The 23,021-nt window shown below is 37.8% G+C and overlaps 1 protein-coding gene across 16 annotated transcripts in view; it reads left to right on the plus strand.

Moving 5' to 3' along the window:
• The window catches only part of Strbp (spermatid perinuclear RNA binding protein), a 184,496-nt gene that overhangs the window by 94,629 nt on the left and 66,846 nt on the right, over nt 1–23,021 (plus strand). For all 16 annotated transcript variants that reach the window (XR_015439755.1, XR_015439756.1, XR_015439757.1 and 13 more), the window contains 6 exons: nt 1,694–1,805; nt 2,439–2,536; nt 2,721–2,832; nt 12,875–12,967; nt 13,376–13,575; nt 20,104–20,262. Coding sequence is in view for 12 of the 16 variants with exons in the window: in XM_087182802.1 (XP_087038928.1) it covers nt 1,694–1,805; nt 2,439–2,536; nt 2,721–2,832; nt 12,875–12,967; nt 13,376–13,575; nt 20,104–20,262 (774 nt within the window). In the remaining 4 variants the exon portion in view is untranslated. The remainder of the gene's footprint in view (nt 1–1,693; nt 1,806–2,438; nt 2,537–2,720; nt 2,833–12,874; nt 12,968–13,375; nt 13,576–20,103; nt 20,263–23,021) is intronic.

The raw sequence follows: 23,021 nt of genomic DNA on the forward strand, positions 1-23,021 counted from the left end.
ATAACTTATCTCTTCTCTCTCTTATTCATGTTACAGATTCTAGGTTTTTTTCTGATAAAAAGGTTTTGTGTTATTTAGTAGTAATTGTCTAATGGTGTGTTGGTGCGCACCTGTAATCCCAGCCCCCAGAATGCTCAGGCAGTAGCATCTTCAGCTAGAGGCCAATTTGCACTGCCTTTTGTGACCCTGTTTCAAAAAACAAAACAGTTGGGTGTGGTGGCTCATGCTTGTAATCCCAGAACTTGGGAGGCTGAGGTGGGAGGATTGGTGTGAGTTAGAGGTCAGCCTGGGCTACAAAGTGAGTTCAAGGCCAGCCTGAACTGTATAGGGAGACCCAGTCTCAGGGAAACAAAAGAAAACAAGTAAATGTTTACCTGTTTTCAACTTCACACTGGTGGTTGATTGCTCATTTGTCAACTGCTGCCCATAAAAGCCTTTCTGTGTGGTTTTTTTTTAAAAAAAAATTAATTTTATTGGTACATTTTATGTGTACAATAAAATGACATTCATCATTGGAAATTTGCACCTTTACATACTCTCTTGACTCTCATTTTTTCCCTCTTCCCCTGCCCTCCCTTCAACCCCTCCACCCCTCACTATTTACGAAGACTTTGTTTCCATTTTTTCATTTTCTCATATTAATTCCATTTCCTCTTTTTTCTTTTTTTGGTGCTGGGGATTGAACTTGGGTCTTTGTGCTTGCGTAGGAGGCTGCGAAACCACTGAGCTAAATCCCCAGCCTCTTTTTTCTTTTTTTAAGACAGGGCGTCAGTCACTGTGTAGTTTAGGCTGGCCTTGAACTTGTTGTGATCCTTCTGCCTCAGCTTCCCCAGTGCTGGGATTACAGGCATGCACCATTGTACCCAGCCCAGTTTTCTTTTAGTGCCTCTTTCTGTTAGTTGGAAATGACCTGAATAGCCAGTATAAAATTCCTATACCTTCCGTAGCTTTTTCCTCAACAGGAGATATTTACAGATAAGTTCCTGTTAGTAATTAAAGTCAAGCAAACAGTATATTTAAACCACTTATGGATGTAGTTTATGGTATATAATTCGTAGCATTGACTTAATTTAAAAATTATGCCTAACCCAAGCAAGACTGTACCTTAAGAACATTATAAGATAATTCAAATAAAACTGTGAAGAGTCATTTATAAATTAGAAACTAACAATTATTACTTTGATAGAGTACCATGAGTTTCAGTTTGTTAAATATAGAGACTTGGTCCTTTGTTTATTCTAATTACGTACTTGAGTCAAGCTATCTGAAATGAACTCTTACTCTTATATTGAGATAATTATAGTTTGAATGTTTCCTTAATAAGTTAAATGGAATATGGGTGGGCTGGGTTCATATATTCACTAGTTATTAGCTATTACTAACTTGTACGAAGGCTTGTTAAATCTTTGTTAAATGAATTAGATCACTGTAGTTTCTTTGAGTGATTCAAGGAAACTAAAAATTAATAAGTTTTTGTTAAAAATTGTCTTCTGAAAATATCTCAAATGCTTGTTTTAAAAAACTGGTTGGGGTTAAAAAAATTGATAATTATGGGGAAGAGTTAAGTGGGCCCCAAATGTTAAATTGACTCACTTTTTTGGCTTCCCTTGTAGATAGAAATGTCAGCTCACATTTAACTGGACTCCTTTTAACACTTGGTGCATGTACTAATTTGTAATTTAATATCTTCTAGCCACTAGAGCTTATATGTGAAAAGTCTATAGGTACTTGTAATAGACCTTTGGGCGCTGGGGAGGCCTTGAGACGAGTAATGGAGTGTTTGGCATCTGGAATACTACTTCCTGGTAAGGGTTTCAAACTCTGGAGGCAGAAGAATCAGAAAAATTTAATTTTAGTTAATTTGTCTAAATATATATTAAATTTGTCCTCTGCACAAGAAAATGATGTTGAAGAGTCATTTTGCTTGGAATTTTAGGAAGTAGAATTGTTTGTGTATTGGGAAAGTGCTATAAAATTTTTTCAATAATTTGTGTTGTATATTTACTAACATAAAGGGTACTAATAAGATACTTTGTCTATGAATTCGCTTTACGTGGAAGTCTGATTTTGAAAATGCAGATGTTTATTTAAAATGTATGAAGTTCATTCTGTTTGCAGTCTGGTGTTAAATTTGGAAAAAGTTAAATTTGGTCTTATTTTCCATCTATAATCCTTTTAACAATTTGGAATGATTCATCTGCTGTTTCTAAATTCTCAATGTAAGACCCAATTTTGGTGTTAGTTATACAAGTGACTTGCAGTATAAAATAAGACAGTTAAGTGCCAGTATATTCACAATGAGAGTGTCCCTAAATACTCCACTTAATTGAGCAGATTTTTAGTTCTTCAGTTTTTTCTTTTTTTCTCTCTCTCTTTTGTGTTAGTTTACTGAATTCTGAACTGTTATAAATGATGTTTGTGTTTTGCCTTTGCCAAAGGGGGTCCTGGTCTTCATGATCCCTGTGAGCGGGACCCGACAGATGCTCTGAGCTATATGACTGTCCAGCAAAAAGAAGATATCACCCACAGCGCACAGGTAGAAGACTGGGCACATCTTTGTTTTCTGAACTGTTCTGTTTGAACATCTTTTTCTTGCATGCTGTTAGAGACTTTTGCTGTCTTAATAGCTGCATTTAATGAATGTCATTTTAGCTATATATTCTAAGGGATTTTATGAATGGCAGTTGACATTTGATTGAATATAATGTTTTATTCCTTAGCATGCACTCAGACTATCAGCCTTTGGCCAGATTTATAAAGTGTTGGAGATGGACCCCCTTCCATCTAGTAAGCCTTTTCAGAAGTATTCCTGGTCAATTACTGATAAAGAAGGTGAGCATGAGTTTTGTGTTTGTTTGTTTGTTTGTTTTTTAAATTAGGGTTAAAGGTTGGCAGTGATGGTCTCGTTAGAGCTTAAGGATTTTATTCATTATTTGTGCAAGTAATCTATAAGAAAAGTAACTGCTTTTCTTAGCTCTGTCTCCATTGGTGACGTCTACTTGCTATCATTTGTTCTTATTAGTGATCGATTCATTTGGCTGTGTTGGCAGATTTTGTTACTGTATAAACTTAGGGGGTATATTTTGAGAACCTCTCATCTAAGGAGATAGATTAAACCAGAAACTAGGAAGGGGACCCAGTCACTGTCACTGATCAGTTTGATGATCTTTCTCATATTTGAAAGTGTTAAATAATGAAAAAGAGAGAACAAAAATATAGAGGAGGAATAGAATAATATTGGAAAAATTCTGGACTGTCTTCCATTTGTACTAACTTGTTTGAACTCAGCTTAGAGTTTCAGCAGAAAGAGGATCAATATGACCAGGGTTTAAGCATAGCTCTACTACTTACTAGTTTTGAGGCCTTGAGCAATTAGTTCCTTTTTCTTGGTAGGGCTGTTACCATCTTTCTTCCTCTGTTGGCTCTTGTCAGGTTTAAATACCTAATTCAGTGCTTGGAATAGAGCACACACTCAAATATAAATCTTCCTTACTGTTCTCACTGTGCCACAGAAAACATTTAATTTTTTTTCTCCATCCTCCCATGTTATACTAGAAGGTGGGGTGCTTAATACCAGATATTCCTCACTTAGGATGCACCCTCCTCCTACAATTGATCTTATTTTCCTAATTCCTATATAACAAAAATAGTTGAGTCTCCCAGTTTACATAGGCAGCAGAATTCCAGTAGGTGTCAAAGTGTACTTAGGAAGTCCACAAGATCAAAACTCTTTCATAATAATAGTATTAAGGCCTTTTTATTGCCTTTTCCGCTCCTTCATGATTATACATTTTACCAGAGGCTAACATGTCTTAGTTCCTTTTCTCGTTGAAGATACCTGACACCCAGAGTTAAAGGAGGAGAAAGGTTTATTTGGCTCATAGTTTGTAGAAGTTTCAGTCCATAGTTGGCTGGCTCCAAGGCAGGGTGGTATAGCAGAGGGGCATCGCAGAGGGGAAACAGTTTATGGCAAAGCAGGGCAGGCAGAAGGCAGCAAAGCAATAAGGAACTACAAGCAGCAGCTGCAGCTGCAGCTGCATCAGCAGTAGCATCAGCAAGTGATGCCAGGAGCCCTCTTTCTGTCCCTTATATTCCTTCCAGGCTACCTGCCCTTTGGGTGGTGCCACCCACACCCAGGGTGGGCCTTCCAATTATCCACACCCAGAACTATGGCAAACCAATCAGTGGACTAATTTAGTAACCACACACCCTTAAGCCCAGCACCACACGCCCTAGATCCAGCCACCCCTGAAAAGCCCCACCCATGACTGCATGAGGCTTTGGGGGAACATTTAGACATAGGCATGACACATAGGATATGTGATGACAGCATTGCCACCACAAGGCAATGCTCTCTGGATTCGCAGCAATGTTTTAGGAGTATAAAGTGGTTCTGAGCTAAAAAGATCATTGCTTATACTGTAAACTCTGCAGAGGAAGGGATTCTCTAGATTCTTCCATATTATTGTTAAAAAGTGGTACTCAGTAAAATGTGTGGGAAGAAAGCCATTTTCTTTTAGTGGATCTTCACTCACTGGCAGTGAAATTTGTTTTGTTTGTTTGTTTCAGGCTGGCCCTGAACTCACTGTGTAACCCAGGCTGGCCTCGAACTCTCAATGATCCTCCTGCCTCAGCCTCCCGAGTGCTGGGATTACCGGTGTTTGCCCACTGAATCTGGCTTCTTTTTTTCCCTTGAGACAGGGTCTTGCTATGTAGTTCAGACTGGCCTTGAACTTGCGGCAATTCTCCTGCCTCAGCCTCCTGAGTGCTGGGATTATAGGCATGAGTCACATTGGCAATGAAATTAAAGAGATAAACATGTCCTCATGACATTGAGCATTGTGAATTGAATGATGACTAAAAATTTCCAAAAAAATCCTTATTAGTAACAAAATTTTTATTTCAGTCACATTGAATTTAGCACTTTTTTATCCACTAGATAGTAAAAGTACAGTATGTCTGTTAAGTAACTTTCTTTTTCTTTTCTTTGATTCAATTTTAATTTTTAATTTAATGTATGTATGTATGTGTTTTTGAGACAGAATCTTGCTATGTAGTTCAGGCTGGCCTTGAACTTGGGGCCGTTCTCCTTCCTCAGAATCTCACTATATAGTTCAGGCTGGCCTTTAACTCACTGTGTAGCCCAGAATGGCCTCAAATTCATAGTGATCCTCCTGCCTCAGCCTCCCAATTGCTAGGCCACCACGCCTGGCCTTTCATTTTTCAATTTTAAAGTTCTTAGGTGTTTAGGAACTGCTGGTCTGTCACCTTATGAGTAGAGCATAAAATGGAACCAGGCATATACTTTTGCTTCGTTGATCCCCTCTTTCTGACAATATTCTAACTGGTAGAAATCCATCTCTACTTACACCAGGTTGCTGAACATGTTTGGGGAAAAGAAATCCTTTTCTGTCTGACACTAAACTCACAGGGAGTATTTGTGTTTTCTGACAATTCTGAATGTTTGAGAATTCTTCAGCTTTCCTAGGTAACTCACACCTTCTACTTCCCATTTCCATCTCTACCTTGTTTCTCATACATTGGCCTTATTTGCTTCTATTTTCTCAGATCAATAGAAATCTGTAGATAACTGTATATGCTCTCACTACTCTTGTCAGCCAGCCTAGCTTCATCAGCTCACGTTCTTTGCTTTCCTTTCCTTCCCTGTGGCTAAGCTGTGTAGTCTCTAATGACCAGCTTTTCTGCTAGTCCACTTGGTCACATCCCTTCTTGCCTGCCGGTGGACTTTATTCCAGCAGTCATCTCTTCACCAGTGCCATTTTCTCCCCTCCACTGAGGCATTTTCATCAGCAGGAAAACCTATAGTACAGTATGTGCCAAACGGAACTCTCCTTAATTCTGTAGCTCCTCCAACAGAGTCACATTCTCAGGCCCCCTTTAGAGTTGTACTTTTAGAAAGAATGACCTGTTTCTTTTTTTCATTTTCCTCACTTTGTGTTCTCTTTTGAATCTGTTCCGTTCAAGCTTTGTTCCTTGGTCCTATTTGGAAATCTTGCTTGTGACCTTCCTGTTACCACACTCAGTGATTTGTTTTTATTCCTCATCTTAGCCTACTCTTCAGCAGCTTTTGACACAGATTAATACTTTTTCTTCCATATTTATTTGATTATGAGGTATAGCACATATGTAGAAATAAATATAAGGTTAAAAATATTTTTAAAAAATACATATAGGCCAGGGATTTAGCTCAGTGGTTTCGCCACCTGCCTCGAAAGCACAAGGTCCCGAGTTCGATCTCTGGTACCAAAAAAAAAAAATACATATAATCACCACCATGATTAAGAGATAGAAAAATATCAGCTCTTTAGGAGCCACCCATTTGTCTTGTGCCATTACCTTCTTACCACATGAGCTGCCATTCCTGACCTTTTGATAATCATGTCCTAGATTTTATTTCATAACTTTTATATCTGATTTCTTAAATAATTTAGCTCAATTTTGCCCAGAACTTTCTAGAAATAGAACTGTACTGAGTTTAATGTTTTGTGATTGCCTTCTTTCTGTCCAGGTTTCTTGGGACTAATTCATGGTGCTGCATTAGTTTGTTCTTTTTGTTCCCCCTTCCAGACAGGGTCTCGTTATGTAGTCCAGGCTGGCCTTGAACTTGTGGTGATCTTTCTGCCTCAGCTTCCCAAGAGTGCTGGGATTACAGGCATAAATCACCATGGCTAGCTTAGTTTGTTCATTTTAATAACTCTGTAGTATCCATTATGAATATATTACAGTTTATATCCAGTCTACTTTTGAAGGATATTTTAGTTCTTTAGTTTTGAAAACCACCTATAGCATTGCTGTGAGAGGTGTTTTTCTTTTTAATTTAATGTTTTTGGGGGGCACTAGGGGCCACAAAACCTGGGGCTTTCACATTGAGCTACAACCTCAGCTCTTTTTTTTTTTTCCGTTTTGAGATATTATTTCACTAATTTGCCCAGATTGGGCAAATCTTAGATCCTCCTTTCTCAGCCTTCCAAAGTGCTGGGATTTACAGGCCTGTGCCACTACACCTGGCTTGCTAGGATATTTTTATACCTGGCTTCTGAGATACGTTTCTTAAGAGCTACTGTAGGTCGGTAAATGACCAAATAATTTGTTGAATATACCAGTTTGTCCTCCCACCAGCAGAGAATTTTTGTTGTCCTGTATCCTCAACAACATTTGGTATCTGCCAGACACTTTTCTGATATGAAATACCACTTTACATTTGACCTCCACGTTGTCACTTTTTCTTGGTTCTTCTGGCCCCTGCCATCTGCTCGGTTATCTTTGTTCTTCCTCATCTTCCAGACTTCTAAATATTAGAGTCTCACGTTCCTGGCCTTAGACTTTTTCCTCCTTATTTATCTGCCTCTAGTCTCCTCTATCTTGGAATTTCTTCTCTACATCAGAGATTCTAGACCTTCCACTCAGAATGCCTCCAGGGTATGCATAGGGCTGTGGACTGCATCTTAAAGCTAAGATGTCTTAAATCCAGCCTCCTACCTCTGCTCTGCTCGTCCATAGCAACCCCATCCCAGTCACTGGAAACACTGCATGGACATTCTCAGTCTCCTGATCCGTCAAGCTGCTCAGGCCTTTGTCCTTCCAAGTCACTTAAATCCTTTCCTTTCTCCTATACTCATACCATCAACACTACAGGCTTGTACCACCACACCCAGCATGTTGTTGGTTGATTTCTTGATGTTAAACATTCTTTCGGCAGTGACAAGGAATCTTGGCAGTGACAAGGAATCTCGGTGTTGTTTTAGTTTGCATTTCTCAGATGGCCAGTGGTGGTTTTTTTCATGTATTTATTGACCATTTGCTTTTCATTTGAGAAGTGTCTATTCTTTTCAGTTGCCCATTTTTCAACTGAGTCTTTCAGTTTGGGGGGGGTTCTAATTTTTTTGATTTCTTTACAATTCTAGGTATTAGTCCTTTGTCTGAGGAATAGATGGTAAGATCCCCCTCCCCCATTCTATAGGTTGTCTCTTTACTCTGGTTTCTTTTGCATTTTAATTTGATGTCATCTCATTTGTTGACTCTTGGTGTTATTTCTTGTGCAGCTGGGGTTCTGTTCAGAAAGTCTTATATCTTCAAGTGTCTTCCAACAAATTGTTTCCCTTCTAATATTTAGATTTTTGGTTTTAGTTTAGTATATGGTGAGAAGTAAGGGTCTAGATTCAATCTTTTGCATGTGGATGGAAAGCCAGTTTTCCTAGCACCATTTGTTATAGAGGCTAACTTTCCTCCAGTGAGAGAATCTGGCTCCTTGGTCAAAGATAAAGTATCTGAGTGTGCCTGGAGTTGTTTCTGCATCCTCTGTTCTGTTCCGTTGATCCCCAAGTCTGCTTTTTTGCCAGTATCATGCTGTTTTTATCACTGTAGATTTGTAGTGCAGCTTGAAGTCTAGGAGTGTGATGCCTCCTGTCTTGCCCTTGTTATCCCGAATTGCTTTTGCTATTCTAGGTCTCTTTTGGTTCCATATGAATTTTAGGATTGCTTTTTCTATTTCTATGAGGTATGCTATTGGTATTTTGATTGAGATTGTGTTAAATCTGTGTAACAGTTTTGGAAGTAAGGTCATTTTGATTATATGGGTTCTGCCTATCCAGGAACAGGGGATCTTTCCATTTTCTGATATCCTTTTCCATCTCCTTTTTTCAGAGCATTGTAGTTTTCATTGTAGAGGTCTTTCACTTCCTTGGTTAGGTTAATTCCTAAGCATTTCATTTTTCTTGATGTTATTGTGAAAGATACCAGTTCTCTAATTTTTCTCTTGGTGAGTTTGTTATTGGTGTACATGCACACTATGAATTTTTAACTGTTTACTTTCTATCCTGCTGTGCTACTGAATTTGATTATTCTAGAAGTCTTTTGGTGGTGATTTGGGATCTTCTATGTAGGGGATCATGTCATCTGCAATACTGATACTTTTTTTTTTTGGTCCCGGGGATTGAACTCGGGTCCTTGTGCTTGCGCAAAATAATGATAATTTAACATTCCTTTTCTGTCCATATCTCTTATTTCTTTCTCTTGTCTAATTGCTCTGCCTAATTTTTCAAGAACTATTTTGAACAGTAGTAGTGATAGTAGACATCCTTGTCTTATTCCTCATTTTAGAGGGAAAGCTTTCAGCTTCTATTTAGTATGATATTGGCCATTGGTTTATCATAGAATGGATTTTATCATATTGTGATAAAGACCTTCTGTACCTATTTTCTTCAGGGTTTTTAATCATGAATGGGTATTGGATTTTGTCAAATGCTTTTTCTGTGCCTATTGATGATCATGTGATTGTCTTTGCTTCTGTTTATGTGGTGTATTACCCTTACTGATTTGCATATGTTGAACCATTCCTGCATCTCTGGAATGAATCCTCTTTGGTCTTAGTGAATGATCTTTTCAATGATTTGCTGCTTTCTACTATTTTATTGAGTTTTGCATCTATGAAGGGTTTTTGTAATTCTTGAAGACACAGGTTTTTAATATGTTCTTATTTACCTTCCCTCAAATACTGGAAGAGCAACCTGGCATTTTGTCAATTAATGGCACTGGGGTTGAGAACTATTGTCTTATATTACATGGGTCTCCTTATCTTGTGTAACCACTCTGCCTTTTGATACCATTCCTACCACTCAGGCTTTTATATTTATTAGCATGTTCCTACTGTAGGACCTATGTATTTACTCTTTTTTGCCTGCTGAGAACTCTTTCCCCAAATGGCTGAATAATTCACTCTTTTACTCTCACAGATCCTCATCAAAGAGTCTCCTCACCAATGATACCTCTTTTTTTTTTTTTTTTTTGGTACCGGAGATGGAACTCGGGACCTTGTGCTTGCGAGGCAGGTGGCAGAACCACTGAGCTAAATCCCTGGCCCAATGATTGACTCCTCCAGTGAAGACCACATAAAAAATAGTGATACTTCCCCTCCTTAAAATACTTGTATTTTTACTATGGTCACGGTTATATAGCATGTTGTAATTAGTCTGTACTGCCATGCCTACACCCTTCAAGAGCAATTTTTTCTTTTATGTGTTCACCTAAAATTGTCTTGTTTATAGTAAATACAGTAAATACTCAGTATTTGTTATTGAATGACTACGTGAGGAAATTAATCATGGGCATGATTATAGGGTGCTTGTGAGGATTAAATATGAAGTATTAGGTGTAGTGCCAGGGATGTAGTAAGCACTCAAATATTATTTAAAAATTATTGCCTCAGAAATGATCACTTCTCATTACTAGATACTGTAAAGGTTAAAAACTACCTTGCTTTTGTAAAACCAGCCCATCTTTTCCTGTTATTTTTTCTAGCCTCAGATTTTTAAGCCATTTTCCAGGGGCTTGGATGATAATGAAACTTCGAACATAGATCTATATTTATGTAGCTGGAGGATTTAGAGACTAGATCTGTGCATTTAACCAGCTTGTGGTTTCCAGTCAGGGAACTGCTTTTAATGTAACTTAATGAGTGGGAGAGTGATTGAATAGACATGTTCCTTTTTAACTTTTATCTCTTAAAGACTACATTCTGGGAGATGGACAAACTCAAGAATTTTATGTAACGCAAGTGAAATATAATACTAAGCAGATACTACCGCTTTCTCTTGAACAGAATATCAAAATTGATTGACCGATTGACCTGAGTGGTAAATATTGACCCAAGTAAATGCTGAAGTCAGTGTTTACCCAAAGGCACAATAATAAATCTTGATGATCAGAAATACATAATCTTGGTATTATTACAGAATTTCACTACAAGGATCTGAAAGTCTTGTGGCACGAATATCTTGAGGATGGCTTTCCTTAGAAAAAAATGTAACAACCAACTTGTACATTCAAGACAGGGAATTTAGCATATTAAAACATTTGATAAGCTTCTCTGATTTTTTTTTTCTTTTTTTTGCAGTACTGGGGATTGAACTCAGGACCTTGCGCTTGCAAGGCAGACAGTGCACTACTGAACTAAATCCCCAGCCCTCTGATTTTTTAAAAACTTGGACAGAAAGCTGCTACTTTGGTTCCATACCCATTATGTTATTATTTCTAAGTCTCCTGTTAAGATACTTTATAAGGTTAAAAGACAAGGAGAAAATTTCTTTGGCCTTCAGTGATTAGTGTAAGGCTGGGCCTAGTGGCACATGCCTGTGATCCAAGCACTTGGGAGGCTGAGGCAGGAGGATTGCTGCAGTTTCGAGGCTAGCTGGGTGTAGCTCAGTGATACAGCACCTGCCTGGCAAGCAGTAGCCCCTGAGTTTGATTCCCAGCAGCTCCCCCCCCCCCCAATCAGTGTAAGGACACACAAGAGGGGAAATATATACACACACCTACACATATATTTGTATAGACACACAGACATATGAAGGAGGCACTGATACAAAACTGTATTAGTCACTTTCCTGTTGCTGGGACAAAATACCTTATATACACAACTTAAGGAGGAAAGGTTTACTTTGGCTTATTTTTTCCAAGGGTTTAGTCTGTGGCTGGCTCCGAGGCAGAAACACCTGGTGGAGAAAGTTACTCAACCCTTGGCGTCCAGGAAGCAGAAAGCCCTCTGAAGGCATGACCCCAGGGGCCCACCTTCCGCAACTTGGCCTACCTCCTAACAGCACACTTAAGCTGGGAGTTATCAATGGATTGGTTAATCCGCTAATGAATTGAGCAACCTCTCAAGATCCAGTTACCTTCCGAACCCATAAGACTTAGGAGGACATTTTAGATCTAAACTATAACAAAGACTATTTCTGATACCTTAGTAACTCTGTTGGAAGGTTAATGTGAGAGAAAGGCTTTATGATGGAGGGGAATTGTAAATAAAATCTTAAATAGGATTTGAAGAGGCAGAAGAATATTTTATAGTTTTATAGTTTGATAATTGGATTTCTGAAAGCATAAGATTTAATATGTTGATTTAAAAATGTATAGTTACTATATAAGTACTTGTTTAAATTACTTGTATATATTTTAAAAATGTTTGAGAAGATACAAGTAAAAATAAATTCTATCAGAGGTAACTACTTTCAACATTTTAACACATATCTTTCCAGACCACTTTTTCCTCCCCTTCCCTCCCCTCCCACCCCTCCCCTCTACTCTCTTCCTTTCTTTCCAGGGTCTTGCTGTGTAGTTCAGGCTGGCCTTGAACTCACTCTGTAGCCCAGGCTGGCCAGGAACTTGTGGTGATACTCCTGCCTCAGCCTTCCAAGTGCTAGGATTATAGGCACGCACCACCACTCGTGGCTCTCCAAATCTTTTGTGTTCAAGTGTATAACAGATCTGAATATATATTCTCTTAGTCTGCCTGGGCTGCTATAACAGAATGTCTTAGACTGGGTAGTTTGTAAACAATAGAAATGTATTACCCCAGTTTTGGAAGGTGGAAGTCCAAGATCAAGGCTTCAGTAGACTTGGTGTCTGGTGAAGATCAGGGTTGGGGTTAGGGTTAGGGTCTGTTCCGTACAGATGGAACCTGCTATGTGTCTTCACATGACGGAAGAGACAAACAGCTCTCAGGATTCTTCTGGAACGGTCCTGTCACCACCCACATGGCTTCTCCTAGCACTGCTTTACTTGGCATTAAGTTTCAACATAGGAATTTTGGGGAGGATAGAAGCACTCAGACCGTAGCATATGTATAGATATTTGTGTGTATATCTGAGTAAATGGGAAAATAAATATTGATAAAAAGTCATATTGTTTCAAAGATTTGCATTTAAACATTTTGCTTTTTTAGATTATAAGTATGGTAGTTTAATTATCAGTGAAAAAGTGTGGTCCTTCTGTGTGATTTCTGAGATTTTTTTACCTGAACATACTAGAGAAAATGCAATCATTGTTTTGACTGACAGTGAAGCTCTCATTTTTTTAGGTGCTGGCTCTTCAGCTCTAAAGAGACCGTTTGAAGATGGATTAGGGGATGATAAAGATCCCAGTAAGAAGATGAAACGAAACTTGAGGAAAAGTGTGTAAAATCTTTATTCTTCTTTGATGTGAACTAGGGAGGATTTGTAGCCTCAGAGAAAGTGAAGAATTTGGTTCATTTGAATTAGAGTTTTAGGGATTAACTAAGAAATTGATACTCGAACAGCTTTTGTTTCCAAACTTCATTGTTTAAGGTAGACTAATATTGACAAGTGGAAATTAATGTATAGATATAGTTAGTAATGCATATTATTTTTATAATTATGTCAGTATGATAATTGAGTAATTTTAGAACTACTCATGAAATTGATTTGTATGTTTATCTTGAAATTCTCATTTTTTAATACCTGGTAAATTTGTAGTGGTTATTAGGAACCTAAAAATGTATAGATTAAAAGCAAAATAACTTTCTAGTTAACTTCTGATCTCATTTCTCTTTCTTTAACAGTCCTGGATAGTAAAGCAATAGACCTGATGAATGCACTAATGAGGCTCAATCAGATCAGGCCTGGGCTTCAGTATAAGCTCTTGTCTCAGTCTGGCCCTGTCCATGCTCCGGTCTTCACAATGTCTGTAGATGTGGATGGCACAACATACGAAGCCTCAGGACCATCCAAGAAAACTGCAAAACTTCACGTAGCAGTGAAGGTACAGAGTTTCTTTTTGGTTACCAATGGTTTATTTTATGTTCCAAATAAAGTGTTTATTTATTTACCTATAGTAAAATCAACAGTATCTTCAAGATCTTAACAATAATGTAGAAACTTTTGTCACGTTCATATCACAAAAAATTGGTTTTTGTTATAAAATAATGTATATATCAAATTTAGAAAATACAGTAAAAAGTAATCTCAATTACATATTTCTGAGGGAAAGATTATTGATATTTAAATATAGTATGTTGGTTTATTTCTTTTTTTGTTTTGTTTTCTAATTAGACTCAGTATATATGTAATTTTATCCTGTAATTCTTTTCAGGTAGTTTTTCATTAGTATTTTTGTTATTGAAAACTTCATAAATAATTTTTAAAGGCTATATGATTAACATGTATTTTTTTTTTTTCTGAAACCCTTTTCTATCATTGAATGTTTTGCCATTTCCAGTTTTTTTTGTCATAAATAAATTTGATTGTGTGTGATACTATTTTGTATTTCAAAATATTTCCATGGGGAGTAATGTTTGAGATTGGCCAATCAGTCATGCATATAGATTTATAGAAAATTCCCATATAATGGAATCTCTCTAAGTACATTTGACTTCTTAAAGACTTATTCCAGAATGTCAAAGATTATGTAGCCCCAAGATTGTCACTTGAGAAAAATTCTATTATTTAACAGTATGGCATAAGATGTTTTTGTGGTCATTTCGTGTTGCAAGTACTATTAATGTGGATGCAAACGCTGTCCTAGATAGTAGAGATACAACAGTGAGCAAAGTGAAGTACCTACTTTCATGGAGTTTATGTTCCACTGTGGGTGTGATGGGGATACAGACAATAAATATATAAGAAGTAAATAATATGTCAGGTAGTAATTAGAACAGTGCCAAAAATAGTAACAAAGAGGTAGAAATATCAAACTATATATTCTGTATTATTTACAGAATGGATTTCTAAACGGTGATGAAAGAGTACGAGTTTAAAATGAGGTAGAAAAGTGAATCCAGGACTAAGGCTAAAAATATAGTTTAATGAGTTAGCTATCGTGTACTCTGAGAATGAGTCACAAATTTAGAGCTAAATTCTGTAGCAAATGACATAAAAAATGTGTGAAATATACAAGCCACTGTCTATGACATAAAAATGGTTGATTTAAGTGTCCTAGTTATTTTGGTACAAATATGAGGTAGAATTCCTCTTTGGATGGACCTTCACAAAAAAGAGTATCAGTGATAAGCTAGTGGCCTCAGAGTAACTTTCAATTCAGTAAAATTGGTTACTACATAATGAATTAGATGTTAGCTTCTCTTTTGACCCAGTGATACATTTTTGTAAAATAATGGAATTTGAATGGACTGGGAATGCTTTCGTCTTCACTTCTGAAGTGTTTCTTTTTTTTTTTTTTTTCCCCCAACTGAACTTTTGGCAAACATGGAGGGCCTGTATATTTGGGCCCTGTAAATTCTGTGGCAAACATTTGGAATATGTACATATCAGTTATAATCTGAATAGTATTGGATCTGAGAAGAGTTAAAGGCCTCTTGTGACGTGTATGGAGGTAGATGGCTTTCACACTTCTTTTAATCCTGAGTTGCAGTTTGGGTACATTGTGCACTTGACTGGTAAATCTGAAATATGTGACGAGTTGAGGTTTGGGCTTTTTGAAAATGGAATAAACTGGACTTCTGCTTCACTCAGGTGGAATAAATGAAGTATCAGGGTAAACCAGCTCTGAAGGTTTGAAAATCTCTCCTTTAATATTTTATTTGGTTGAATGTGTTTAATCAGAAATCTGATATGAAGGCCTGGTGCTTTGTCAGAAATAGCCTGCATCTTTTCTGGGGCCCTGCTAGTCTCACTCAAATTTAGGCACTGTGTAGTTGTATTCCAGAATTTGCTTTCTGTGTTGAGGCAAAAAGCTTTTTCTGAGGTATTGACAGAGTTTTACGGTACGTTTGGTTTTCTGAAAGTTGGCTTTTTAATGTGTATTGGGTTAACAATGGTTTAGAAAATGAGGGGGACATTAATAATTAATAATTTCAATACCTAGAAATAATAGCTATTTTACATTAAATAATTTTGGTATGTATTTTTCCAAGCTTTTTTAAAAGCCTGCAATGAAAAAAAAATTCCTAAGTTTGAAGCAAACCCATTGGCAAAACCTGAGCAGCGTTGATGTGGGGCCATGTTTAGTCTTTATTATTCTGTTTAGTGTGTGTACTTTGTATGCATCTTTGCACAACAAACATGGGATAGCACCTGAGAGCCCATTGGAGATTTGGCAGATGTGTGGTCTATATATTGCATTAGCGTTGAAACTGGAAAATTACGAATTCTCAGCCTGGTTCAAAGTCTCAGTTAAGGGTTTCATTAATGTGTATAAAAACATCTGTTCTTAAAGTAGATTCATGCCTTTTTTGTTCATTGAGAAATATATTATGAATATTATATAGTTAACTGAAATTGCACTCATTTTTACTCAGGGAGAAATACTTCATTTTTATCAAGCACTATAAAGTAATTGTTGTAGATTTAGACGCTTCCAGTTTATTACTTTCCATTTTTTCAACTTGTCTGCTTATTCCTTAAGATATATTTTAGAGATGGAATTACTAGGCCAAAGGGAAAGCACATTTAAATAATTCATGAGTTCATTAAAAAATACATTGGTATTCTGATTATATGCCAGGCATATATTGTCAGATTATCATCCATAAAGATTATACCATGTTACAACTTCCATTTATAAATGAATTAAATAGTGAGTTTACATCTTCCATTTGTTTATGAATGAAGGTCCCACTAGCTAAAAATCTTCACAGTCCTTACTCTGGAGCTTGGCAGGGGATCTGTAGCTATTAAGACAAATCACACCAGAGAATCAAATCTGAACAAAGCAAGAAGTCCATTTCTGGCACATGAGCCTGTCCACCCAGCAGCAAGTTCCCCAAGTGATCCAGATTAGTGGCTAGTACTTTCCTTTCCTCTTCCAGTTCTTTACCCTGGTAGCCCCTCACAAAGGGCACGTTTAGAGACATGATCAGCCACATTCCACATAAACAACCACAGTAATTTGGAGGAAAAGATCAGCTAGAAGGTGACAAGGAATGAAGGCTCTTCATTTAGACAGGTGCTTACTCACATGCCCTGCGTATCTGATGAAATCAGAGCTCCATCCACAGAAGCCATGAATATTACTTTCTTTTGAGTAGAGAGCCATGGGATAGAGTGCCATGTATTGTATTTTCACTCCTGGTCCCTAGGTTTCCAGGGTATAATCTTTCTCAGTCACAGCCCTCTCCCTGGAAGAAAGGAACATGACCACGCACAGCTCATTTTCAAAGTCATCCTATTTCCATGAATTACATTGGACCCTTTACTTACGAACTCAATTTGTTCTCAAGGGTTGGTTGTAACTCAGCTTGGTCAATTGATGGCTCAGGCTCCTCTACACAGCCTTCAAAATCTCTCTTCTGTATACAGGCAGTTCTGTGTCCTTAGAGAGACATTGGGCAAGATTTCTTAGTTAACCCCACACAGGAAAGGATGTTGTAACGTTCCTTCCAGATCTCTTTAAGGGTTAAATCTGTATCTGAGACCATCTGGAAGCACAAGTGGCCGGCATTCGGGTCATAACTCAAGACTTTGGTCAAAAGTTAAAACTAAATTTCTGGTTGTAACCCAAGTTGTTCATATGTCAGGCTGGTCATAACTTGAGGGTCCCCTGTGTCTTGTGATTTTAAAGCTCAATTGATATGTTTATTAGGTTTGGATTTATTTGCCAGACATTGAAACTCCTTTTTTCTGATGCTGTTGTTGGGGCCCGAATATCGATTCCAGACAAACTTGTATTCTGTCAGAGAAAAGCAGAGCTAGACAGTTGTTATAGCGGTAAAAATAGGAACTATTGGAATAGAAAGACCTCGGTATAGAATCGGGCTCAATTCTGAATGTAACATGGGGATTTGCAGCCAAGGAACAGCGAGGGATCAGTGAATGGAAAAGTACTAAGAGGAAACATCAGGGGTGAAAGAGGCTTTCTGGTTACCAGACAAGATTCTTGGTAAAGGCAGGCCGGCCTGGTCAAACATCACCAGGGGAAGGTGGGAGAGGAGGAAACTTGATCAGCTGTAGGGGGTTGGGGGTGGGGTGGGAGAGCCTGGCTACAGCAATTTGTAACAAGATTTTTGCTACAACTGGGCTCTTAAGGACAAAGGACTAAGGATGGGGCTTAGTTGAAAAAGTAGCTAGGAGGATCCTGTCTAATTTGGTCATTTCCAGAGGTCTGAGAACTTTTTGTTTTATAAACTTGCAGTATATACCAGTAAAAGCTCTTAGAATTTGTGTTCATAGAAAAATGATTTAATTTGAAATTTTATTCTTTTTAAAAAGTTATTTGCTATATGTATTGAAAGTGAACACTATTTCTTGAGAAAGATGGTCCATCCATCATACAAACTTTTTTTTGTTTTTTATTTTTGTTTTTGTTTTGGCACCAGGGATCGAACTCGGGACCTTGTGCTTGCGAGGCAGGCCGCGGAACCACTGAGCTAAATCTCTGGCCCCGATCATATAAACTTTTTCTAAATGTATTGGTTGTGTTGCTATGATAACAAGTAAATGACTCTGACACGTGAGAAAAGGGTAGACAGAAGTGGTATTAATTAGTTTACATTAGACTATTCTAATTGTCTGTATTATATTGGGAAACGCTGCATGACTTTACTTTTTACAGATTTATTTGTGATGCTTGGCTTTTGCAGCCTGTGTTATCTAGGGTTAATTTTGGACTGGTAACTTCTTGGAGATGAGATTCTCAGGGAGGGCATATTTGCAGGACTCAGCAGAGAAGAAGGTGTTTTCTTATAAAATATTGATGAAGATATAATCAAATGATGTTAGTGTACTCAGTGTAAAGTACTACCTGAGTACTTTTAGAACTTATGTTAAAAATGGCTTTATTCCCAAATAAACACAAATAATTTATTTATGAGAATCCCAAGTTCTCCATGTATGAATTAGATGGATTAATTTCAAGTTCTCTTGGTACAGAGTTCTACTTAAGCCTCTTTAAAAAAATTGTTTAGATTAACGCCTTTTTATTTGTTGGCCAAATTGTTGACATATGATGCCATTATCTGTGAGGGCATTTCTCATTCATGGGGCTACTGTAACAGTTTTTTGAGTTATGTATTGAGTACATCTGGTATAATAAAGAAATATGATATTGCTTCAGCAAATCAAACAGTTAAAAGCTGAAACAAATACAGCAGCCTTTAGGAACTTATCCCTGTATCCTCTGATTTAAAGTTGTAATTAAGGGCCGTGGGTGTGGCGCAATGGTGAGCTCACGCTTTGTATGGAGAAGCTCTGAGTTCTGTCCCCAGCAAACTACCTACCTACCTACTGTAATTAAGCTGTGTGAGAAAGGGATGAAAATACAAGCCAAAAATTGTGCTTAGTTCACTTGGAAATAAAGTAAATCTAGAGATTGAATCTTTTTTTTCCAGATTTCAGTTATGAATTAAGTTAGTGGTCCCCAGTCATTTTGGTACCAGAGATTGGTTTCATGGATGGGTCATTGGGAATGTGTGGTCCTGCGTGCAATGGTGATGGCTTTGGTGTTGGTTGGTTGGTTGGTTGGTTGGTCTGGGGATTAGATTTTTATAAAATAGAACCCCCAACTTAAGGTCCCTTGCATGTGCAGCTCACAGTAGGGTTCGTGCTCCAGTGAGAATCTACTGTCAAGGCAGAGCTGAGCCTGCAGTGCGAGTGATGGGGAGCAGATGAAGCCTCACTCACCTTCTGCCATGGGGCTGTGTCACTCACAGGCCATAGATTGGTCCTGGTCCATGGCCTGGGAGATGGGAACCCTGATTTAAGTCGAAAGCACACTCGAGTAGAAAGCTTTAGATGTTGTAATTCCCTTTCCAGGCCACTTTCCCTTTATGGGTTGTGCCACAGAATTTAGAAATTGGGGCCAGGGATTTAGCTCAGTGGTGCCACATCGGTGTCAAAAGCTCAAGGTCCTGCGTTTGATCCCCAGTACGGGGTGGAGTGGGGGAGAGAATTTAGAGATCAACTACTATAGATAGTCTTGCTGTTTTGCAAAATTGAGAAGAGATTCTCAGGTCTTTTCCTTTCTAGCCCAGTGTACTGTTTTCAATGTGCTATTTGACTTTCCCCTCATCCCATTGATTGAACCTGGCTGTGCCATTTGTCCAAATTAATGAACTGGGAGCAACCTCAGGTTTGCATTTTTTTTATCTTTTATTTTAAATCTGATTACTGTGAGGAGATTTCTTCTCTTTTTCTACAATGCAATCCTGGTAGGTATACTTATTTAACCAAGGATTTATAGATTTAGCATTGTCGTGCTCTTAAAAGATGTTTCATGAGCCCAGATGTTAAGAATTTTAATTGTTCGTTCTCCATGTTTCATCTCTTCTGTAATGTGTGAATAAAATGTGTGTCTCTAATGTGTGAATAAAATTTCATCTTAATGTAATTTGCACAGGTATTACAGGCAATGGGATACCCAACAGGCTTTGATGCAGATATTGAATGTATGAGTTCCGATGAAAAATCAGATAATGAAGGCAAAAATGAAACAATGTCTTCAAACTCAAGCAATAATACTGGAAATTCTACAACTGAAACCTCCAGTACCTTAGAGGTATACTTACATACGTGTGTGTGTGTGTGTGTGTGTGTGTGTGTATTGTTGTTAGAAAGAAAAGGTAATATATATGTATTGTAGAAAATTTGAGAGATTTGGTAAATACAAATTAAAAAATCAAAAGCATGTATAAACCTGTGTATTTCAGAGGTAGACATTAATACTTCGTCTTATATCTACCCAGATTTATTTCATGAATATTTTTATGAAGGCAATTGAATTTTTGTGCCGTTTTACATCTTGATTTATTTTCACTTATTTCTATAAATATCTGACAATATTGTATATTGTCCAGCACATGAATCGACCCTAATTTAACCAGCATTTCCCTGTTGCTAGCCACAGAGGCTGCTTCTGTTATGTTACAAGTATAATGTATCAAGGATATCAACAACAACTAAAAAGTAAAAAAGTTAAAAGATCTAGTGGAAGAAATTTGAGGCTATTCAAAGAGTGTGCTAAACTGGGGTGTGAGAATTAGGCCATCATATAGATGGTCCCAACTCCAAAGGAGAGGTAGGAATAACCTGATGTAGAATGTACCTTAGCATCTGGATAAGCTTATTGCTAAAGACGGCAGAATGGAATGAAAACCAAGTACCCAGCATGCACAGAACATTGGCAGATCATGAAACTCATGCTTACTGAATTTTCTGTAAAGAAAACTGGCTTTGAGTAACAGTAAGACCTTACAATAATTTTTGTTTTACTTTGTCATTTATAAGAATAAATCTTTTACTTTTTTGGTTTTTGTGTTTTTTTGTGTTTTTTTTTTGTACTGGGGAATCAAACTTAGGGCCTTGCACTTGTCAGGCAGGTGCTGCGCCACTGAGCTACATCGCTGGCCAAGAATAAGTATTTATTAAGGACTTAATAGTGTTTTTTTCAGTCCATAAGTCCCTCTTAGTACTTGCTTAGCTCTAGCTACTGGATTGTATCCAGAGTCTGAAGATTCTCTGAGTCTAAAAGGGAAAAAGACAAATTTATAACAACGGATAATGTAGTATGATAAGCCTTATGACTGCAGAATAAATATAATGATGCAAAGTCTGAAAGAGAAAGTGTTTGTGTAAGTGCTACACTCTTATATCCTTGTACAATAAGTAATAGTACAGTGTAAGAGTTAGTGTAGGTAGACGATGAGTTTTGCTACATGGGAAAGAGGTGGAAGGAAGGCATTCTAGGCTGAAGGAGAGGAGGAGGCACCATTCGATGGAGTTGAAGCACATATTTGAGAAGTGCCAAGTGGACCACTGTGGAGTGGACTGATGGGGGCTGATGCCTGAGAAAGGGTCCTGGACTGTCCATGGGATGCTGTGGAGGACAGATGTGGCACCTGGCTGTGTTCAGTACTGCTGGTTCATAGTTGGTGGTCACAGGGCAAAGTGTTGCTTTCCCAGCTGTATTATTTTTAACAAGAGAAGAAAGGGTTTGTGGATTTATGAAGTTCAGGCTGCTAAGTAGAAAGGGAGAGAGCAGGGTGGGCCACACTAATAGCAGCCATATGAATATGTGGAGGTTTTGGTAGTAGCTGTGTCTGTTCTTGTTTCTGTATAATGAGGTAATGAGCAAGAGGGGGAGCCCTTGTTTTTCATTTTTTCATTAAAAATAGTCACTAATTGAAATTCAAGTGTGTTTTCTTTCTTGGCATTAGAGATCAAACTTAGGGCCTCACACATGCTTAATATGTACCCACCAAGCTATACTTCTAGCCCTACAATTCAGGCATGGCGGCACATACTTGTAATCCCAGCTACTCTGGAGGCCAAGGCAGGAAGGAGGGTTGCAAGTTGAAGGCTAGCCTGGATTACTTAATTAAATCCTGATTTCTAATAACAAAATTAAAGAGAGGGAGGTTGCTGGAGGTGTAGCTCTGTGATAGAACACTTGCCTTGCATCTCATGGCCCTCCCTGGGTGCAGTCCTCAGAATCTCCCCATCTCACACAAATTTATGTCTGTACTCATTTTTATAATTAAGGTTTGGAGAGCAGAGAGTGATTAGTGTAAATCTAGTTTCAAAAAATTACTTATTACCTTTAAAAGATGGAGAGTAGAAATTTTAAAAATATAAATTATGAAAATGTATTAAGAAAGGAGTTTATAGCAAAAGATCCATGAATGTGTATTAAACTTTCTTTGAAAATTGCCCGCTGTTTCACTTCAGCTGCTACTTAGCCAATCCGCTGAGTATTGTATTAAGAACATCTTGATGCCCATTAGGTTTACACTTATAATGCTACTTTTAGGCATCTGTTTTGTTCAGCACTTTTTGAGCAATTACTATTAATGGACTTACAGACATGATCCCTGAACTCAAAAGGTACTCAATCTCTGATCCTTTCCTTTGTCACACTTTTAGTACTTTGTGGATTTTGTTCGTTTGTTTGTGGTGCTAGCTTCTTTCTTCATGTGAATCTTCACACTTACATGAATTACTTCTTTTCCCTACTTCCAATCTTATCTTTCTTCAAGCCAGTTCTTTGTACCACAAGCCAAGTCTAGTCCTGTTACTTTCCAGGTTAAACTCTTTCAGTAGCTTCCCACTATCTGTTATAAAGTCAAGGCTTATTTGCTTGGTATGCAAAGTCCCATGTGACTTGGCACTGCCCAGGATGTTTCTGCTGAGACTCTAACACTCTGCCTTCTCCGTACTCCCTTACATGGTCAGACTGAACTTTCTAACATTCTCCAAACAAGTGTTCTCTGCCTCTCTTGGGCCTTTGCATTGCTCTTTTACCTATCAGGATGTCCTTTT

This window comes from Heterocephalus glaber, unplaced genomic scaffold (assembly GCF_053883595.1).
Source record: "Heterocephalus glaber isolate CG9 unplaced genomic scaffold, H.glaber_assembly_v1.0 deba00001479, whole genome shotgun sequence".
In the NCBI taxonomy this organism is placed as follows: Eukaryota; Metazoa; Chordata; class Mammalia; order Rodentia; family Bathyergidae; genus Heterocephalus; species Heterocephalus glaber.